The sequence below is a fragment of the Myxocyprinus asiaticus genome, chromosome 11 (assembly GCF_019703515.2).
Source record: "Myxocyprinus asiaticus isolate MX2 ecotype Aquarium Trade chromosome 11, UBuf_Myxa_2, whole genome shotgun sequence".
Classification (NCBI taxonomy): Eukaryota; Metazoa; Chordata; class Actinopteri; order Cypriniformes; family Catostomidae; genus Myxocyprinus; species Myxocyprinus asiaticus.
Genome location: NC_059354.1, coordinates 18,382,583 through 18,402,307, shown reverse-complemented (window position 1 = coordinate 18,402,307; position 19,725 = coordinate 18,382,583). Strand labels below are relative to the sequence as shown.

Below are 19,725 nucleotides of genomic sequence, written 5' to 3'. Positions count from 1 at the left end.
CCTGAGAACTTGGAAAAGGAATTAATAATTCTGTGGAGGCAAGGCATAGATCTAGTGGGGTCGGAGACAAATAATATAATATAATCTGTGTAAAGAGAAGCTTATGCACCACACCTCCCGCAATCACCCCTGGAAAATACTATTCTTATCGCGGCTGCTAATGGTTCCAGGGCAAGACAGAACAATAATAGGGAAAGAGGGCAACCCTGCCGAGTGTCCCTATTCATAGTAAAATAATCTGAAATTAATCCATTTGTTTGTACCACTGCTACAGGGTGTTTGTAAAGTAACTTAATCCAACCAATAAATGTACTCCCGAACCCATACATTTCCAAAATCTTAAAAAGATAATCCCATTCTACCATATCAAACACCTTTTCGGCGTCAAGTGAGATGGCAGCGACCAGAGACTGATCATTCGCTACTGACCACATGATATTGATGAGACGCCTGATGTTATCAGAAGAGCTGTGGCCCCTAATAAACCCCACCTGATCTATATGTATAAGAGATGTCATAACCTTACTTAATCGGTTAGTCAACATTTTTGACAAAATTTTTACATCCAGTTGGATCAGGGAGATTGGACGTTAACTTTTACACTCGCTTGGATCTTTGTCCTTTTTAAGAATCAAACTGATCCGGGCTTGTGTCATGGTTGGAGGAAGCTTTCCATTCTTTAATGATTCAGTATAAACGTCTAACAAAAGTGGAGCCAGTTCTGTAGCATAAGATCTAAAAAATTCTGCAGCAAAACCATCTGGCCCCGGAGCCTTGCCAGTAGGTAGGGACTTAATTACCTCGTCAAGCTCCTCCAAGGTTATCTCAGAATCAAGAGTGTTTTTTTGCTCAGTCTTCAGTTTAGGAAGATCTAATGGTTCCACAGCGTTTCTAATATCTTCATCAGTAGACGAAGACGTGGAACTATAAAGATCAAGATAGAATTCTTTAAAGGCATTATTAATATCAATGGCTGAGGTAAAGATTTCACCACCAGCATATTTCACTGAGGGAATGGTAGAAAAAGACTCTCTTTGCTTTATATATCTAGCCAAAAGCTTCCCTGCTTTGTCCCCTGACTCAAAGTATGACTGTCTTGCCCTGAATAACCAAAACTCCACTTTCCGCAACAAAATAGTATTATATCTATATTTCAATCGAGTCAATTCTCTGAGGCCATCAGATGACATACGGTGTTTCAGCTCTGCCTTTGCACTTTTAATATTTCCTTCCATCTCCACGAGTTCTCGTGCTTTGGATTTTTTGTGAATGAGGCATACTGTATGATCCGACCCCTAAGAACCGCCTTAAGTGCCTCCCAAGCCACGCCCACAGAGGATACCGAGGACCAGTTTGGTCTCCATATAAACACTGATTTCAGTCTTTAACATTTGTTGGAAATCAGGATTTTGCAAAAGGGATACATTAAGGTGCCAACTATATGATTTATTTTTCTCTATATGTGGCAACACCTCTAAACTCACCAGGGCATGATCTGAGACTAAGATGTTTCCAACTGAGCAATCAACAACAGATGAAATTAGGGATTTGGATATAAAAAAAATTAAACAAATCTATGAAAAAAATTTATAGTCTCTACCAGATGGGTTCAAAAGTCTCCAAATATCTGTAAGACCAAGATTTTTACACATCCTGTGAAGCGTCAGTGTTGCTCTAGGGGGCTTACACACTTTTGCTTCACTATGATCAAGGACTCCTCCCAAAATTAAAAAAAAAATTCTCCTCCCAAAATTATATCATGAGGGGTGCCAGCGGCTTGTAACATCCCCTGAAAAAAGCCCTGATCATCAGCGTTAGGTGCGTAAATATTAGCCAAAATCAGACTTTGCCCCTGAATTTCTGCTAAAACAATAATGACTCTTCCTAATTTATCATTAAACTGTTTGAGAAATTTGAATTGTAAATGTTTATTTACAAATATAATGACTCCCTTGCTCTTACTTGAGCCAAAACTAAAGAAAACATGTCTACCCCATATCTTCCCAAATTTTTCAGCTTCCTGCGGGGAAAGATGTGTTTCTTGAAGAAACACTATATCATATTTCTTATGTTTAAGAAAATAAATAACCTTCCTTCTTTTTATGGGGTGCCCCAACCCATTCACATTCCACGTGGAGAGAGATAGTATACTCATATTAACATTTGACATTTTGATATAATAGAAAAAATAAATTGTGTGTCAAAAACAAAATTATGAAGACCACATTTCACCATTAATGCAACAATAAAACCCCGAACTTCTCCCCGAACAAAACAAACAGAAAAAAGAAAAATGTGCGCATTAACCCCGCGCATGACAGCGCCAACCGGCGTCAATCCCTTTAAACTCAAAGAGTCCATGTACAGCTACGAGAGCCCCCGCGACAACTTTGCCATCGGATTGCTCAATTTTGCCTCACAAATTTGTAAGGCAAAATTACATAACATCAAATATTTTGTAAAACAAACCCCAGCCAATAGGCAGAATAAACACAACGAACGTGTAGATTCATTCACAGAACTGTCTCGAAGGTGTGTTTCTTCACAAAACAAATTCCAGTATAAAGCCGTTCAGTTTCCTCGGTCAGACAAACAAATCTTCAGTGAGCCAGCTGATGAGTGCAGCAGATGACATAATCGTTCCAATGTCCCACGAAAATACTCCACAAATCATACTCCAGCCAACAGGAGGCATTAGCACAAGGAACTGACAGATTCATCCATAACAGTCCCGAAGTAGTGTTATTTAACAAAACAAGCTCCAACCGCTAGGCGGAACCAGCACAAAAGGAAACGAAACACGCATCGGATGGTCAAGAGTCAAATCACTCGGAGGCCACATTAAAGTATATCCCATGATTTACACAGACCGCCAACTTTATAAAAGACATCCTTTGTGTGGGCATGTAGGTATTTTGCGGTCATCCGTTCATTGTAAAAGTGAACTTTCGTCAGTGCAAATGTTTCTTTAAGGAAAAGTGTCAATCCACAAAACAAAACATACTCCAACCACTCGGCGGAGCCAACGCAAAAGGAAACAAAAATGGTGCCCAGCTTCCTCCGAAAGCCAGAGTATGTACAGTGAGTCAATCCACTCACAAGAAAAACACCCAATGGTTACTCACCCATTATTTCAATAAAAGACATTGCCTGATTGGGACATGTAAATACTTTGCTGCCATCCTTGGTGTTTATTCTCAGTCTGGCTGGAAACATCAGAGCAAAAGTGATCTCCCGCTGATGTAAGAATTTCTTGCATTCCCTAAACTGATCGCGTTTCTCTCTTGTCGAGTTCGCAAAGTCCGGGAACAAGAAAATATTGTAATTCTTCCAAGAAAGCTTTCCTTTGCTCCTCGCCTGGCGCAACACGAGATATTTATCGGATTATTTCAAAAATTTGGCCAGAATCTATCGGGGCCTTCCTCCCTCAGCAGATCTGTGAGCTGGGACTCTGTGAGCTCGCTCGATTTCCAGCTTGTGGCCTGTTATATCGAGCAGACTCGGGAAAAGCTCGTCTAGGAATTTCACCATATCTCTGCCCTCATCATGCTCAGGAATTCTAACAATTTGAATGTTATTCATGTGGCTTATATTCTCAAGATCTTCAAGCTTTTGAAGAACACGTTCCAAATCAACTTTGGTCGCGGGTGGATTAGCGGCTAATTCCCTCTCTGATGACTACAAATAATCGATTCGTTTTTCAACATCTGTCACTCTTGTGACTAGCTCAGAGAATTTTTTTTCATCGCCGTAATCGATCGACATATTACAGCGAGATCCTCCAAGTCCACAAGTACCTTCGTCAACATCACCGGAATGTTGGACAGTTGATGCTGGATTCCTTCTCCCGCCGCACCATCCAAATCGAGTCCCCGGTCCACAGACCTGTCTGGGCTTTCATCTTGAACCCGTAAGTGTCTTTTAATGTCTCCAGAGCCCAAGGATTTTGACTTCTTTGCCATGTTTACCTCAAACAGTAAATGTGTAACTGGGTGTATCGAATTTCACCGGATTATATCATGAAAATAATTTTAAAAATTAGCAAAGTGCGCAGAGTTGTCTCTCACACGTCTGCCCTTCGCATGGCATCACACGTCAAAGGATGTGCCATTTTTCTTGATGTTTTCATTATGACATTTCATTAAGATAATGTAATGTCATCAGTGTCATCATTTAAATGATACACATGCATTTATTTCCACTTACTTTAATGGACTGGTAAGGCTGAAACATCCCTCCCAGCCAGATATAGATGGTAGAATAGATGACTGTCGATCTTCCATTGAAGGTGTTTGCGACCACAAGGAAGTTATATGGGCCCGTCATGAAGAACTCCCAATCATAAGCACCCGATGTTTGGATTGTTTGATTGACCTCAAAAAACTGGGTAACTGGATTCCACTTGTAGATTACACTATCAATATTGTGATTCCTCTCCCCTGTAGAAAAAAAAGAAGATAGATAGATAGATAGATAGATAGATAGATATCAGTTGAAGTAAGAAGTTTACATACACTTAGGTTGAAGTCATTAAAACTAATTTTTTTAACCACTTCACAGATTTCATATTAACAAACTATAGTTTTGGTAAGTCGTTTAGGACATCTACTTTGTGCATGACACAAGTACTTTTTTCAACAATTGTTTACAGACAGATTGTTTCACATTTAATTGACTATATTACAATTCCAGTGGGTCAGAAGTTTACATACACTAAGTTAACTGTGCCTTTAAGCAGCTTGGAAAATTCCAGAAAATTATGTCAAGGCTTTAGGCAATTAGCCAATTAGCTTCTGATAGGCTAATTGGAGTCAATTGGAGGTGTACCTGGGGATGTATTTTAAGGCCTAATTTCAAACTCAGAGCCTCTTTGTTTGACATTATGGGAAAATCAAAAGAAATCAGCCAAGACCTCAGAAAAAAAATTGTGGACCTCCACATGTCTGGTTCATCCTTGGGAGCAATTTCCAAATGCCTTAAGGTACCACGTTCATCTGTACAAACAATAGTACGCAAGTATTAACACCATGGGACCACACAGCCATCATACCACTCAAGAAGGAGACGCATTCTGTCTCACAGAGATGAACATAGTTTGGTGTGAAAAGTGCAAACCAATCCCAGAACAACAGCAAAGGACCTTGTGAAGATGCTGGAAGAAACATGTAGACAAGTATCTATATCCACAGTAAAACGAGTCCTATATCGATATAACCTGAAAGGCTGCTCAGCAAGGAAGAAGCCACTGCTCCAAAACTGCCAAAAAAAGCCAGACTACAGTTTGCAAGTGCACATGGGGACAAAGATCTTACATCTGGAGAAATGTCCACTGGTCTGATGAAACAAAAATGTAACTGTTTGGCCATAATGGCCATTGATATGTTCAGAGGAAAAAGGGTGAGGCTTGCAAGCTGAAGAACACCATCCCAACCGTGAAGCATGGGGGTGGCAGCATCATGTTGTGGGGATGCTTTGCTGCAGAAGGGACTGGTGCACTTCACAAAATAGATGGCATCATGACGAAGGAAAATTATGTGATATATTGAAGCAACATCTCAAAACATCAGCCAGGAAGTTAAAGCTCAGTCGCAAATGGGTCTTCCAAATGGACAATGACCCCAAGCACACCTCCAAAGTTGTGGCAAAATGGCTTAAGGACAACAAAGTCAAGGTATTGGAGTGGCCATCCCAAAGCCCTGACCTCAATCAGATAGAAAATGTGTGGCCAGAACTGAAAAAGCATGTGCGAGCAAGGAGGCCTACAAACCTGGCCAGTTCCACCAGTTCTGTCTGGAGGAATGGGCTAAAATTCCAGCAACTTATTGTGAGAAGCTTGTGGAAGGCTACCCAAAACGTTTGACCCAAGTTAAACAATTTAAAGGCAATGCTACCAAATACTAACAAAGTGTATACAAACTTCTGACCCACTGGGAATGTGATGAAAGCTGAAATAAATCATTCTCTCTTCTATTATTCTGACATTTCACATTCTTAAAATAAAGTAGTGATCCTAACTGACCTAAGACAGTGAAAGTTTTCTACGATTAAATGTCAGGAATTGTGAAAAACTGAGTTTAAATGTATTTGGCTAAGGTGTATGTAAACTATATGTCTGACTTACAACTATATACTGTGTGTGTGTGTGTGTGTGTGTGTGTGTGTGTGTGTGTGTGTGTGTGTGTATATATATATATATATATATATATATATATATATATATATATATATATATATATTTGGGACCTTAAGACTACATGAATTCTTTCAATACAAAATAGATCATGTGGTATATATTTTGAATTGTCTAAATGTTTTCAATATAGAATTTTCCTTATATAGAGAGAATTACCAGCCACTAACCCAAACATATCCCATTAAGCTTATGGATGGACAGAGGTGGCTCCATTTGGATGAGTTCCCACAGGTGCAGGTGAAAGGAAGTGACATGTATGGTTGTGAAGTCCTATGCAAAGGTTTTTATGCTTGCTTTTCAGCTTTGATCAATGCCAGAGGCATATGTAAGAACTTCAAAACTGAGGTGTATAGTATGTAAAAAGCCATAAAGTGCAGAATCAAAGTTAACCACATAAATAGGGAGACCCTTTTTGCCTAAAAAAAGATGTCCTAGATTGTGTGCCTCAAAACATTTAGATTTGTATGAAATTCATGTTTAAACTTCCTTTAAAAATCATATAAATGAACTTCCTCCCATTAATGTTCAACAGACAAAACATCTGGAGGCACACAATGTGAAAAGAGCAATAACAGCCGCAACATGAGTTGTTCTAATTATTCTGTGTATTGATCTCAGAGCTCTTCTGAGAAACATTACCTTGCCTATGATTGGCTACAGCAAGGAAAGCTTCATCTTGAATGTGGAAGGCCTCCCAATCTCGAGCATTGTATGTGTTCAGAGTCTGATAGTGAATAAACTTCCGCTTCCTTGAACTCCATTTATATATTACAGACTGTTCCTGATTCCCATTATCCATAGCTCTGCAGTTAGCAACAACCAGGAATTTCTGTTACAGGAAAATGGTTTTAGCAGGTGGTAAGAAATCATGTCAGTAACTTCAGTGAATTAAAGGGGACTATGGAGAAAAATAGAATTAAAATGTAATGAGTTTGCACTTTTTCATTTGAGGTATTTTCTGCATCTTTACAGGGCTTTAATTATCACTGATTTCAAAGCCAAAGAAAAGAACTGTGCTGATGGGCAGCAGTTAATGAATTGTGTAGTGTTGCTTACAGCTCATTAATTTATCTTTGAATAACTAGCCACTGGCATAGTTATTATTGTTTCCCCTTCTATTTCCCTTTAAATTCAACATGAATCATAATTTTATTTTATGCTATTTTATGATTTTCAAGAAGAAACACATACAGATAATTGCTCGGCAGGTAATAATAGACCACCATATGGCTTTCTTGACTGTAATTATGTACTAAGTTACAGTGAAGAGAAACAGGAGGTGCCTGCTGTCAATTTTGGATACAGCATCAGACAAAATTAATTTCTGTTATTATGCACATGTGATTTACAACATTAAAACTTGAGAGCCAGTTCTCCACCCCCTCTCCCGCTGTAGAAACCACATCAAAAACCACTCTAATGTGAAAAGGACTGCTGGGGATGAGACCTGCTCAGGGCAAACATACATTCTGTACAACTCTCCATCTTCTGACAAGTTTCAGAATAGCCCAGCACCTGTTTGAGTTGGCAGCTCCATCAATATAAAAACTTTTCATTTAGATCCTAATCAGCATGCTGAGAGATGACAACTTGTAGAAGGCTAGATGATTCTGCAATAGAGCAAACAGTGCACGCCCACTTTTTCAGCAGTTTTGGTTGCGAAAGTATTTTTTTAATTGTATTTTTTGTGTATAATAATGTGTTTTTATGCTGGTCTAATTAACCTCAAACAAATGGTTTTTTTAATTATATCAAATGTGGTCACATTTCTAAAAAGTGCACACAACTTTGTAATACAGCAGACAGGTTAAACCTTCAATAATATGTGCCTGCAGGGTTTTGATTGGGTCAAAGGTACACGTTAAAAGAATTTAAAGAGAACGTAGAGGTTAATTTCAAAATTTCTGCTATTGTTTTCACACAGGGTCTTTCACTTGGGGTCTCTGGGACTCCAAACATAAAGAAAGTACAGTCAGTCTCAACAGAACATGAAGGTTAACATGATGGTAACAGAGGACAGAAGTGCAGATGCTCACCTTTTTGCCCACTGTGAAGTATTGCCATGCTTGTGCATCATAGGTGCTGATATTCTGATATCGTTCAAACTTCCCATCTGTCCATTTGTATATTCCCGACCCGAGGCTGGAATCACGGTTGGCGGTTGCAATGAAGAGCCCTACAGAAGGGATCTGGAAAACTTCAATGTCAAATGTCTCAGAGTTGGTGAATAAATCCTGGTGATCCTCCACATAGTCCAGCCTCTCTTTCACTGTAAAGGTGCAATGGTGATACGGTCGGATACTTCAAACTACAAATTGCAGATGTGCTGTTAGCTTTTACAGTTACAGATCGCAGTGTGTAGCTCATATCACTCATCACCTTGCAGCATAGTGAGCCACATGATTCCATCACAGAGAAGCAGGCCTCCCTGCAAGGTGTTGAACCACAGCTGGCCCTCCTCCGAGAATCCACAAGGAGGACTTACACCTGCTGTCACCCGAACCTCTGCCTCTGTTCAAAATAAACAGATATTTTTCAATGTCAGATATTCTGCTAACTGGATGAATAATATGTTGATGAGCAATATATAAACAGCTTCTACAGGAGGATGGTAGGATGTTTAGTTTTAAGGATTTAAGCATTGGACTTGCCAGTTGGAGAAACTGATGAAATCTAAACAGTGGTGGAAAGAGTACAGATTTTGTTTTACTTAAGTAAAAGTACTGCTACTGAAGAAATAATTAACTTGAGTACAAGTACTCAGAAATATTATGACTCAAGTAAGAATAAATAAGTAGCTTGCTGAAAATCTACTCAAGTAATTGCGTTACAAGTTACTTTATAAAAATTATATTATATATATATATAGTATATACACTTCCATTTTCTAGAACACAAAGATGTTTTTGTTCTTGAAAGAAACTTCCTTTCACCAAGAATACATTAAATTGATCAAAAATACTGCCAAAATCATTAATTGCAATTATTATTATGGTTTGAAATAATTGTCTGTGGTATTTATTCCATTTTTTTTCTTAGCCCGTGATGGCAAACATATACCGTGTCACCTATTCCTTACAAAAAACATTCTAAAGTGCTAATTTGGTACACAAGAAAATGTTCTTATTATTAGAACAATTGAAAATGGTTGCACTGCCATGCGGAAATCACAATACAGTGGGGGTTTTCCCCATTTGCTGAAGTATTGAGTTCTTACAAGTTGCTTTACACTTGCGAGTCAAATTTTGGTTTTAAAAATAGGCAAAAAGAAACACATTTCTCCTGAAATTCTATTTTCTCCTAAAGTCTATTGTTTTAGAGAGATGAAAGCTATTCATGCATTGCTGTTTTGAAAAAAGAATCTCTAACCAGGATACAGAAGGAAGTGGACGGCCCAGATGCACAACAAAAAGACAACTAAATCACAGTCTAGTTTGAGAAACAGTCTCCTCAGGTCCTAAACTAGCAGCTTCTAAATGCCAAAGACCTGCATTGCTGCAAGAGGATTCTTGGACAGAACATATTAAGAATACATTTATTTAAATAGAAATAGCCATTTGTAACATTCTAAATGTCTCTAAATCATCTGTAAACTACATAATGTGCATTGTGACTGAAACACATTCCTATTTCAGGTTTATTCTCATTCACGTATGTCCAAGTATTTTGGCTATTAAGTTAACATACTGTACAAAACGAATATTATGTAATATCATAGAGGAGGAAATTTATCCTCTATGATGTTGCAGCAATTATCCAGATATGGAATAAGATTATTAAGCAAACTGTTATCAACTCCTACATGTCAACTGAATAAAATAAGGCAAAAATAAACATTTCACACAGTGTTCAGTGAAAGATATGATTGATTCAAACACTAAAAGTGGTTGTTCTGTATATGTATTATTGTATTACAGTTGTAATAATAAAGACTTAATTAACATTATGGTTATGTAACATATTGAGATATTATATACATATATAAGTAGACTGTAGCATTTGGTTACATTATGTTTTGTGATTTCTCATACCTTCTTTATATAACATCCATCCCTTGCGCACTTTTGGCCTCTAGTCTTGTCAGACAGATAAAAAGCAGCACAGGGCAGGGAAGTACAGTACAGCACAGTGAGCGAGAATGTTACCTGCTAGGACAGTTTATTTTGAACAAGAGTGGTGAACAGTTACGGAATTTAACGCGAGATTACAATACCGAACTGATGCAGATTGATAAATGCGGAGAGACTGTCTGTGCGCGCGATGGTGCGAGGAACCGGACGGTGGGGAAAAAATAATGTTCAGTGAAAAGTCAAAAGAAGATTGCAATGTATGCAATTGTAACTATATCAGATATTATAAATGAAACACGGGAACTCGTAGCGTGGAAATTTTTTGTCCCCATATTTTGAATTTCGGGATATTTTTGAGTCCCCGTTAATTTCCGACACTATTGGCATTGTATCTTTCTAAGGTTTTTAAAAAGTTTGTTTTAGACATATAGTAACAAGTAAACTAGATATCCCCACATATATGTCAAACTACATTGTGTTAATGTTTGACACAGTTAAAACATTGCCTACTTTAAAAACAAGTGAAGTTTGATCAGTGGTTAAACGTGTTCAGACGGTTCCCTCGTACCTGAATGAACGGCTCCTTTTCAGAATAAAATGAAATATGCAGAAAATCACAGTATTACAGTTCTTGTATAGTGACAGGGCAGAAAGTCAGTTTATGCAAGTTGCTGTGCTCATGATGCTGTGTCCTGCGGGGTTCCGTCGTGCACATTTTAGTTTATAAACAGATTTAGCACTTATAACTTCCAAAAAAGTGTTCTTCCCAAAAATTATTATTATTATTATTACATATATATTGTGATGAAAAATAATTGTAACGAAGTTTGTAACCAGTGTGAAACTACAAGCTCCAAAAATAATTGTAAGATTTATGCACTTCGATTTCATAACAAAATTGTATCAAATTGAATTGAGTGATTTTAAATAAAATAACATTTCAAATCTTAAAATAAATATTAAATCTGCGTAAATCTTAAAAATGGGCTAAAAAAGAAGAAGAAGAAAAAAAGAGAAAATGTGCATAGCTCTTAACAGAACCCAATGGGAAACTGCAAATAATAATAAAGTAAAATATACAGTGTGTATATATAGTATTGCTTTATACTGTATATAAAGCAAGAATAACTGCATATTTCTTGATAATTAAACTTTGTTTTATTTATTGCAACAATACTATATTTATACTTTAAAATATATTTACTGGGAATCAATCAATCACACTTTCAAAAACGATTTTCTGTGCTTTCCCTCTGGTCACGCTTGTTTACATGTTTACTTGTCCTGTGAACATGATTTATATAAGCCAGACCAATCTTATTAATAAATCAATAATAGACCCTTTAAACATTATAATGTATGTAGCAAATACATTTTTTGTGTATTATGAGTTTTTTTAAGAGGAGCACAGTGGAATTAAATGGCTCTGGTCTTGCGACCTTTTTCTCCACCCATGGAAAAAATGTTCACATGTAATCGACACAGTAATTTTTAGTTGACAATTCTGTGTAAAATACATCAACGACTCTTTGTAGACCCATACATTTCAAACTATTTTGGTCACAAATGTAACTGGTGGGATTAAATGGGTTAACCACATCTTCACTCACATCCCAGCTCTATACACTGCTTACTGGATTTTTTATGAAATATTAAATTAGCCACAATTGGCAGATTTGTGTTTGGAGCAGATAACATTTGACAAACTAATGCCACAAACAATGACAGTTAAACATTTACTTTTCCTAACAGTATGAAATCTCTCTTGAAACTACATTACATAAGGGAAAAATAAACCAAATTTGGCCTCTCACTGCCCTGTGTCATGTCTGTCAGCAGGCACAGTAAATGAAATAATAGTGAGCCCGCACCCTGTTTTCAAAAACAGCGATTCTTCTGAGCCAGAAACTCAAAGCACAAGGCTGTCAGTCAATGTCAGCGGATCAGTAACAGACCTGTGAGACAGAGTTACTCACATACCCATACAATCACAGAATTGTGTTTACAGCTAATACACACAACATTCCTATTGGACAGTCTCCTACATACTTCAAGCTATCCTTAGTGTAAATTAGCTACACATAAACCAATCTGTAACACCTGCACCATTTCAAGATTACCTTCTACCCTCTACCTTTTTACAGGTTAAGTGATTGAACACTGGCATGAATAATCTTAAAGGAACATCAAACAGATAACTTTACATCTGATTCCAAACATCAAGTTACTGAATGAAGACTCGTGGATAATGGACCTTACTCAGAATAGTACCATATTTAATTGACAGGAATGAAAATGAGATTTTTAATTTGATTTTTTCTGTGTGCCGTTCCGCCTCGCACACAGTCGAGCGCACAGCCTTTCAAAGTATTCAAATTAAATATGGTGTCTATCCCGACTGAGGTCTTTAGACTGACTGAACAAGGCTTCCATGTGTCTATAACGGTGTCCCAATTCACATTATCCATTCTATAATAAATCATATTAATATATAAAGTGTTTGAGATTAGCATATCACAAATTACATAGATTAAAATAGTTGCTAATATTGCACACAACCCCTTGTGCAAAAGAAGAGAAGGAGTTTGAGATGGTTGTCTTTGTACTTTCCAGTCACCAATGAAGAATAGGTCAATACTTTTAGTGTGTAAGTTTGTGAATTGGGGTGCAGTTTATGATTTTTTTGTTTATGTTTTTATGTATTTCTTACCATAGGGAGGGAGGGGAAGGTCAGTGGAAGATGATTTGATTGGCAGGTGTAAGAGTGGCTGGGGAACAGAGAGTGCAGACAGCTGAGGCTCAGATGAGGGGCATATTTGTGAGGTAGCATCCGAACCAGGTAGCAGAACCAGCTGACGCATCAGCCCCTGCAAGTAATAGAGTGAGTGGAAAGAACTGTTAGATTTAGAACATCCAACTAGTACAAGTACATTGTAAATGTAAATACAGTAAAATGTTGAAACTCTCATAATGACATTTATACAGAAAACAAGCTGTTCCATCTTCTTCTACTAGCAATGAAGAATGTTGAGCCAGCTGTATCAAGATCATCAGGGAAGGGGCTATCAAGCACTCTGTGATTGAAACAAAGGGGGGACAAGTTTACGCAACACAAGGGCAGTTGAGTTTCTCATCATATATCTCAACACTTAACCCATATTGAACAAAGAGAGGATGAAAATATTCAAGTCATTTTGGATGATATATCATTTAGAAGAATACAACCTGACATTAACCGTGTATTCCCAAAAGAGTCTTACAGGTTGAGGGGTATGCCACAGTCTACAGTGAGAATTGTGTAGTGTCCAGTCACTGCCAAGACAACAGTGTGCCAACAGTTGTCAGCCAGGCCGACTGCCTTAAAAGTGATGCGTTTCCTGCTGCCCTGGCCCTTATGCAGGATGTGGAGCTTGTTTTGGGACAGCCGCAAGCCGAGGAGCAGCTCATCTGAATCTCCATCCAGCAGTGTGAATATATATTCACTCTTCTACAGATCAAAGAGAAAAGACTGAAATTTGAAGGAAGAGACCTCTGAGGAATCTTTGATGTTCAGAAACTACATTTCAACCAATCTCTCACCTCAGGAGTCATTTTAGGGATTTTCAGTGTGACAATGATGGAGAATTCAGCAGGAAAAAAATTACAATTAATAAACAGCTGAGATGCAGGGAAGCTGAAAAGTTGTGGAGATCCAGAAAACTGGAATCCACGAGCACCCCTGGACTGGACCATACGGATCCCATTCTGCGCTTTCCCAGCTGCAGGAAGCACCTGGGACATGAGGTCTAATGGTAACAAATCTGTGAAAACATATTCAAAAAGCTAAACTATGTTATGAGGTGAAAACAAAAACTGAAACTTTGACCCATATTGGATAGATCTACACTTTGTTGTTCACTTGTTTAGTACAAGTAATCAACATATTAATTTGAGCCAAAAATTCAAGCACCTATCTTTATGTATCAAGGAAGGATTCATGTTCAAAGGGCAAGTGCTGTTGTTGTGTTTTGATCAAAGAGGTAAATGGTAAGAGCAAAGAACACTTTATGGATCATATTTCAAAGACTTCAGCAAAGCAAAGGCACATTTTGGAAAGCAAACAGTCCTTTTCAAAATATCTCACATTCACATATCCAATTTAGAGTGTTTTTAGTGCGTTGGCACAGACACTAAGATGTATGCTTGTGAGACATCTTTATTCAGTAGATCTGCGATGTAACATAATAAAGCATGAGATGCTTTGTGGCTCTCAGAACTCATATTTCTAGAATGTTAATCAAAACTCAGAATTCATTAATATTTTATATGATAAGTGAATGCTGTTCACCATTTAAGGCCAAAATTGCAATACTGTCGTAAAAAGCTGTCAAAGACCTTATCTTTTTTTTTCTTTCTAAGGGATAGAATATTCTATAGGATAAAGGTATACAATATATGTTGTTAATAAAACTGAGTGCCTGAACAGGTTTGTGCATGAATTTGTAATTCTGTCCTTGCAAATCTTGTTAGTGGCTAAACCAACAATGACATTAATATTAAACATTGAATACTTTCCACAATTGAGCACCTGCATGTCAGCATTACATGAGCATCACAATATGGGATGATATGACTGAAATGCATTGATGGGAAAAGTCAGTTTGTGTGGGTATCTCCTGATACACAAAAAAGCAGTGTGTGGTGACTAGGTTTATCTCTGCCCTCTTAAATAGGCGACAGCTACAGAAAATATCCCCAGAGGGGTTACAGAGAAAGTTACTAGTAATTAACAGTAACATCTATTCCTGTTCCATATGATTTTAAATCTTGTGAATAAATGCAATAAAATTCTGGTTTGATATTTTATGATAACCATTTGGATTCTGTCAAATACTGTATATGACATATCAGGTGCTCTGTCCAAGTGTTTTTTTTATTTATTATTTATTTATTTTGTATTAAAAGCAATGGCTAAGTGATGAATGGTAGTAAAAATTTTCAATTTTCACACTTTGGCATTAATATTTACATTTTCTTCTTTTGAACAGTTTGGATTCATGGTTTGAGCAGTTTCTCCTGAGGAAAGGTAAAGTGGGACACTTTCTGATAATTTGTCATTCTATTGTTTTTAAAATATGATCCAAGTTGCTACATCAATGTCATCCCATACAAGTTTAGGATTAAGATAATGCTGATTTTTAATAATGGAAGAATATACACATGATAGATTATTAAGTTCTACCAGCTGTCCCACTTTACCTGTATTGTTGTTATTCTATTGGATGATTTGAAGGAAAGAGTGTCTGCATAGCACAGGACTATGACAACTTGAAAGGTGTTGGTTTGCTGTAGCTGTTGGCCATGACCACTGTGATTTTCTCTATCATTTAGCCTATGGTTAGAGTCATTGGGATCAACCATTTCAGCATAATAAATGCAGAAAGACAAGATGCCTTCCAGAAGGCCAGCAAGTGAAGTTTGATGAGGACATTTAAGTCAACAGTTGCTACAAACAGTGTACAGTTAAACATATTTCAGAAATGGTCCATAATTGTCATTCTTTTGTGCATGACTGCTTTCAGATGAAACCACTGTGTTTTTACAAGTGTTATACATCAGCACCTGTCAACCACATCTAATCTGTACTTTCTTGCACACAGCCAAAGGGTTAGACACACCTATTCATTCATCATTTTTATGGATTACCATACTTCAAAATAATAGCAATTATCAAAACTATTAAATAACACAAAATGGGAATTATGTCATGAAAAAGCCAAAAATTATTAATAAATAAAAACTATCATCCTGGTTACTTGCGTAACCTCCGTTCCCTGATGGAGGGAACGAGAAGTTGTGTCGATGTAGTGACACTAGGGGTCACTCTTGGGAGCACGAAACACCTCTGGTCTTTGAAAAAAGCCAATGAAAATTGGCGAGTGGTATATGCATACCACTCCCCCGAACATACGGGTATAAAAGGAGCTGGTATGTAACCACTCATTCAGGTTTTGTGCTGAGGAGCCGAGACAAGGTCCCGGCCATTTTAGCGGGTAGTCCAGCGTTGTGGCAGGAGGGACACAATGTCTCGTTCCCTCCATCAGGGAACGGAGGTTACGCAAGTAACCAGGATGACAGTTTTTATTTATTAATAATTTTTGGCTTTTTCATGACATTTTGAGTGGAAATACGTCACATGGTCTTGCCGAGCCTTGTGGGAAGTATGTTATGTGGAGAAGTCCCATGGTAGGTCCTACCCTACGGGGGAGGAGTTTCTACAAACATGGTGACTGGGGCAGAGGGGTCTCTGGCCAAGGAAGACGCAGTTTACCAACAGGGAAACGAATTAGCAGAAGATATACGTTGCATGGGGTTACCTATGGGGAACCAACACATGCGGAGCACCTACCCCAGTACAGGGCTTAGTTAGCACATGTACTGAGCTGGCAGCGAGTTTCTCTGCAAACTCGTCTGCCACAGGGCTCGGAGGAAGTCATCCAGGGAACACAGTTTGTTAACACTACTGGGAGTCAACAGCATACATCTTCAGCTCAGGGGAGGTGAAAGGCGCTATGCGCAAGTGATACACCTGGCCAGCTGTCCCGGACTTACCTGCTTGTGCCTGCCACTACACGGGATGAAACTGGTTCCACCCGGAGATTGTAGAACCTCGCAAAGGCGTTGGGTGTTGCCCAGCCCGCTGCTCTGCAAATGTCTGTTAGCGAGGTGCCACTGGTCAAGGCCCAGGAGGCTGCCACACTCCTGGTAGAATGGGCTCGTAGCCCTGCCGGGGGTGGCACGTCCTGGGCATGATATGCCATTGTTATGGCGTCAATGACCCAGTGGGAGATCATCTGCTTGGAGACAGCACTTCCTTTCTGCTGTCCACCAAAGCAGACAAAGAGCTGCTCAGAGACTCTAAAGCTCTGCGTGCGATCCAAATAGATGCGTAAAGCTCGCACTGGACACAGCAACGTCAGGGCTGGGTCTGCCTCCTCCTGGGGCAGTGCTTGCAGTTTAACCATCTGATCCCTAAAAGGGGTCATGGGAACCTTGGGCACATAGCCCGGTCGGGGTCTCAGAATCACGTGAGAGTAGCTCGGACTGAACTCCAGGCACGTTTTGCTGACAGAGAACGCTTGCAGGTCTCCTACCCTCTTGATGGAAGTAAGCGCAGTCAGGAGGGCAGTCTTTAAAGAGAGTGCCTTAAGCTCAGCTGACTGCAGGGGCTCAAAGGGGGCTCTCCGTAGACCCTGAAGAACTACAGAGAGGTCCCATGAGGGAATGAGGCACGGCCTGAAGGGATTCAACCTCCTGGTGCCTCTCAGGAAACTGATGATCAGGTTGTGCTTCCCTAAGGACTTATCGTCCACTGTGTCGTGGTGTGCCGCTATAGCGGCTACATACACCTTCAAGGTGGAGGGGGACAGCTGCCCTTCCAACCTCTCCTGCAGGAAGGAAAGCACCGATCCAACTGCGCATCTCTGGGGGTCTTCACATCGGGAAGAACACCACTTAGCGAACAGATGCCACTTCAAGGCATCCAGGCACCTCATAGAAGGGGCCCTAGCCTGAGTGATTGTGTCTACCACCGTGGGTGGTAGGCCACTTAAGTCTTCCATGTCCCATCCAGGGGCCAGACATGGAGATTCTAGAGGTTAGGTCACAGGTGCCAGATGGTGCCCCGCCCCTGAGAAAGAAGGTCCTTCCTCAGGGGAATTCCCGGAGGGGGGGCTGTCGCGAGGAGTGTGAGGTCCGAGAACCACATCTGGGTGGGCCAGTAGGGTGCTACCAGGAAGACCTGCTCCTTGTCCTCCCTGACCTTGCACAGGGTCTGTGCAAGTAGGCTCACTGGGGGAAATGCATATTTGCATAGTCCAGGGGGCCAGCTGTGTGCCAGCATGTCTATACTGAGAGGTGCCTCGGTCAGGGCGTACCAGAGCAGGCAGTGGGAGGATTCTTGGGAAGCAAACTGGTCTACCTGTGCTTGCCCGAATTGACTCCAAATCAGCTGGACCACCTGAGGGTGGAGTCTCCACTCTCCCCTGAGGGTAACCTGTCATGACAGGTCACTGCAGTGTTGAGATCGCCCGGGATGTTAGTGGCTCGCAGCGACTTGAGGTGCTGCTGACTCCAGAGAAGGAGATGGCGGGCGAGTTGTGACATACAACGGAAGCGTAAACCGCCTTGGCGGTTGATGTATGCCACTGTTGCCGTGTTGTCTGTCCAAACTAACACATGCTTGCCCTGGATCAACGGCCGAAACCTCCACAGGATAAGCAGAATTGCCAATAACTCGAGGCAGTTGATGTGCCAACGCAGCCGCAGGCCTGTCCAGGAGCCGGCAGCTGTGTGCCCATTGCATACAGTGGCCCAGCCCGTTTATATCGTAACCACGATGCGCCTGGAGACCTGCTCTAGGGGAATGCCTGCCCATAGAAATGGGCAGGCATGAGGTGAGGTGAGGTCGGTCCAAGGGCTGAAGAGGCGGTGACAGACCGGCGTGATGGCCACACGCTGTGTCCCACGGTGCCATGCCCATCTCTGGATTCGAGTCTGGAGCCAGTGCTGAAGCGGTCTCATATGCATCAACACGAGCTGAGTGGTCACCGCTGAGGATGCCATATGCCACAGGAACCTCTGAAACAGTTTCAGTGGAACCGCTGTCTTCTGTCTGAACGCCTTCAAACAGGTCAGCACTGACTGTGCGCGCTTGTTCATGAGGTGCGCCGTCATCGAGACTGAGTCCAACTCCAAGCTGAGAAAAGAGATGCTCTGAACCGAGAGGAGCTTGCTCTTTCCCCAGTTGACCCGAAGCCCTAGTCAGCTGAGCTGCGAGAGCACCAGGTCCCTGTGTACACACAACACATCCCGAGAGTGAGCTAGGATTAGCCAATCGTCGAGATTGTTGAGGATGCGAATGCCCACTTCCCTTAACGGGGCAAGGGCTGCCTCTGCGACCTTCGTGAAGACATGAGGGGACAAGGACAGGCCGAAAGGGAGGAACTTGAACTGATACACCCAACCCTTGAATGCAAACCGCAGGAAGGGTCTACCGCCATGAACCAATCTTGATGCCGGATGCTCGCTAGAATGTGCTTTTGCGTCAGCATCTTGAACGGGAGTCTGTGTAAAGCCCGGTTCAGTACTTGCAGGTCCAAGAGTGGCCACAACCCACCGCCTTTCTTCAGTACAATGAAGTAGGGGCTGTAAAACCCCTTCTTCATCTCGGCCAGAGGGACAGGCTCTATCGCACCCTTCCGTAGGAGGGTAGCAATTTCCGCGTGCAAGGTAGCAGTGTTCTCGCCCTTCACCGAAGTGAAGTGGACACCGCTGAACCTGGGCGGACACCTGGCGAACTGAATCGCGTAGCCGAGTCGGACAGTCCGGACCAGCCATCGCGATGGGTTGGAAAGTGCAACTCACGCGTCCAAGCTCCGGGCGAGGGGGACCAAGGGGACAATCTCATCGGACGTACCGGCG

At 40.6% G+C, this 19,725-nt stretch overlaps 1 protein-coding gene across 1 annotated transcript in view; it reads right to left on the bottom strand.

Annotated features, from left to right (window-relative positions):
• LOC127447867 (thrombospondin-type laminin G domain and EAR repeat-containing protein-like) overlaps positions 1-19,725 on the bottom strand; it is a 28,220-nt gene that overhangs the window by 5,286 nt on the left and 3,209 nt on the right. Inside the window, exons 2-9 of the mRNA XM_051710021.1 lie at positions 13,843-14,063; positions 13,524-13,750; positions 13,247-13,337; positions 12,974-13,130; positions 8,573-8,704; positions 8,230-8,462; positions 6,833-7,022; positions 4,207-4,439 (exon numbers count right to left, since the gene is read on the bottom strand). Coding sequence (XP_051565981.1) covers positions 4,207-4,439; positions 6,833-7,022; positions 8,230-8,462; positions 8,573-8,704; positions 12,974-13,130; positions 13,247-13,337; positions 13,524-13,750; positions 13,843-14,063 — 1,484 coding nt within the window. The remainder of the gene's footprint in view (positions 1-4,206; positions 4,440-6,832; positions 7,023-8,229; positions 8,463-8,572; positions 8,705-12,973; positions 13,131-13,246; positions 13,338-13,523; positions 13,751-13,842; positions 14,064-19,725) is intronic.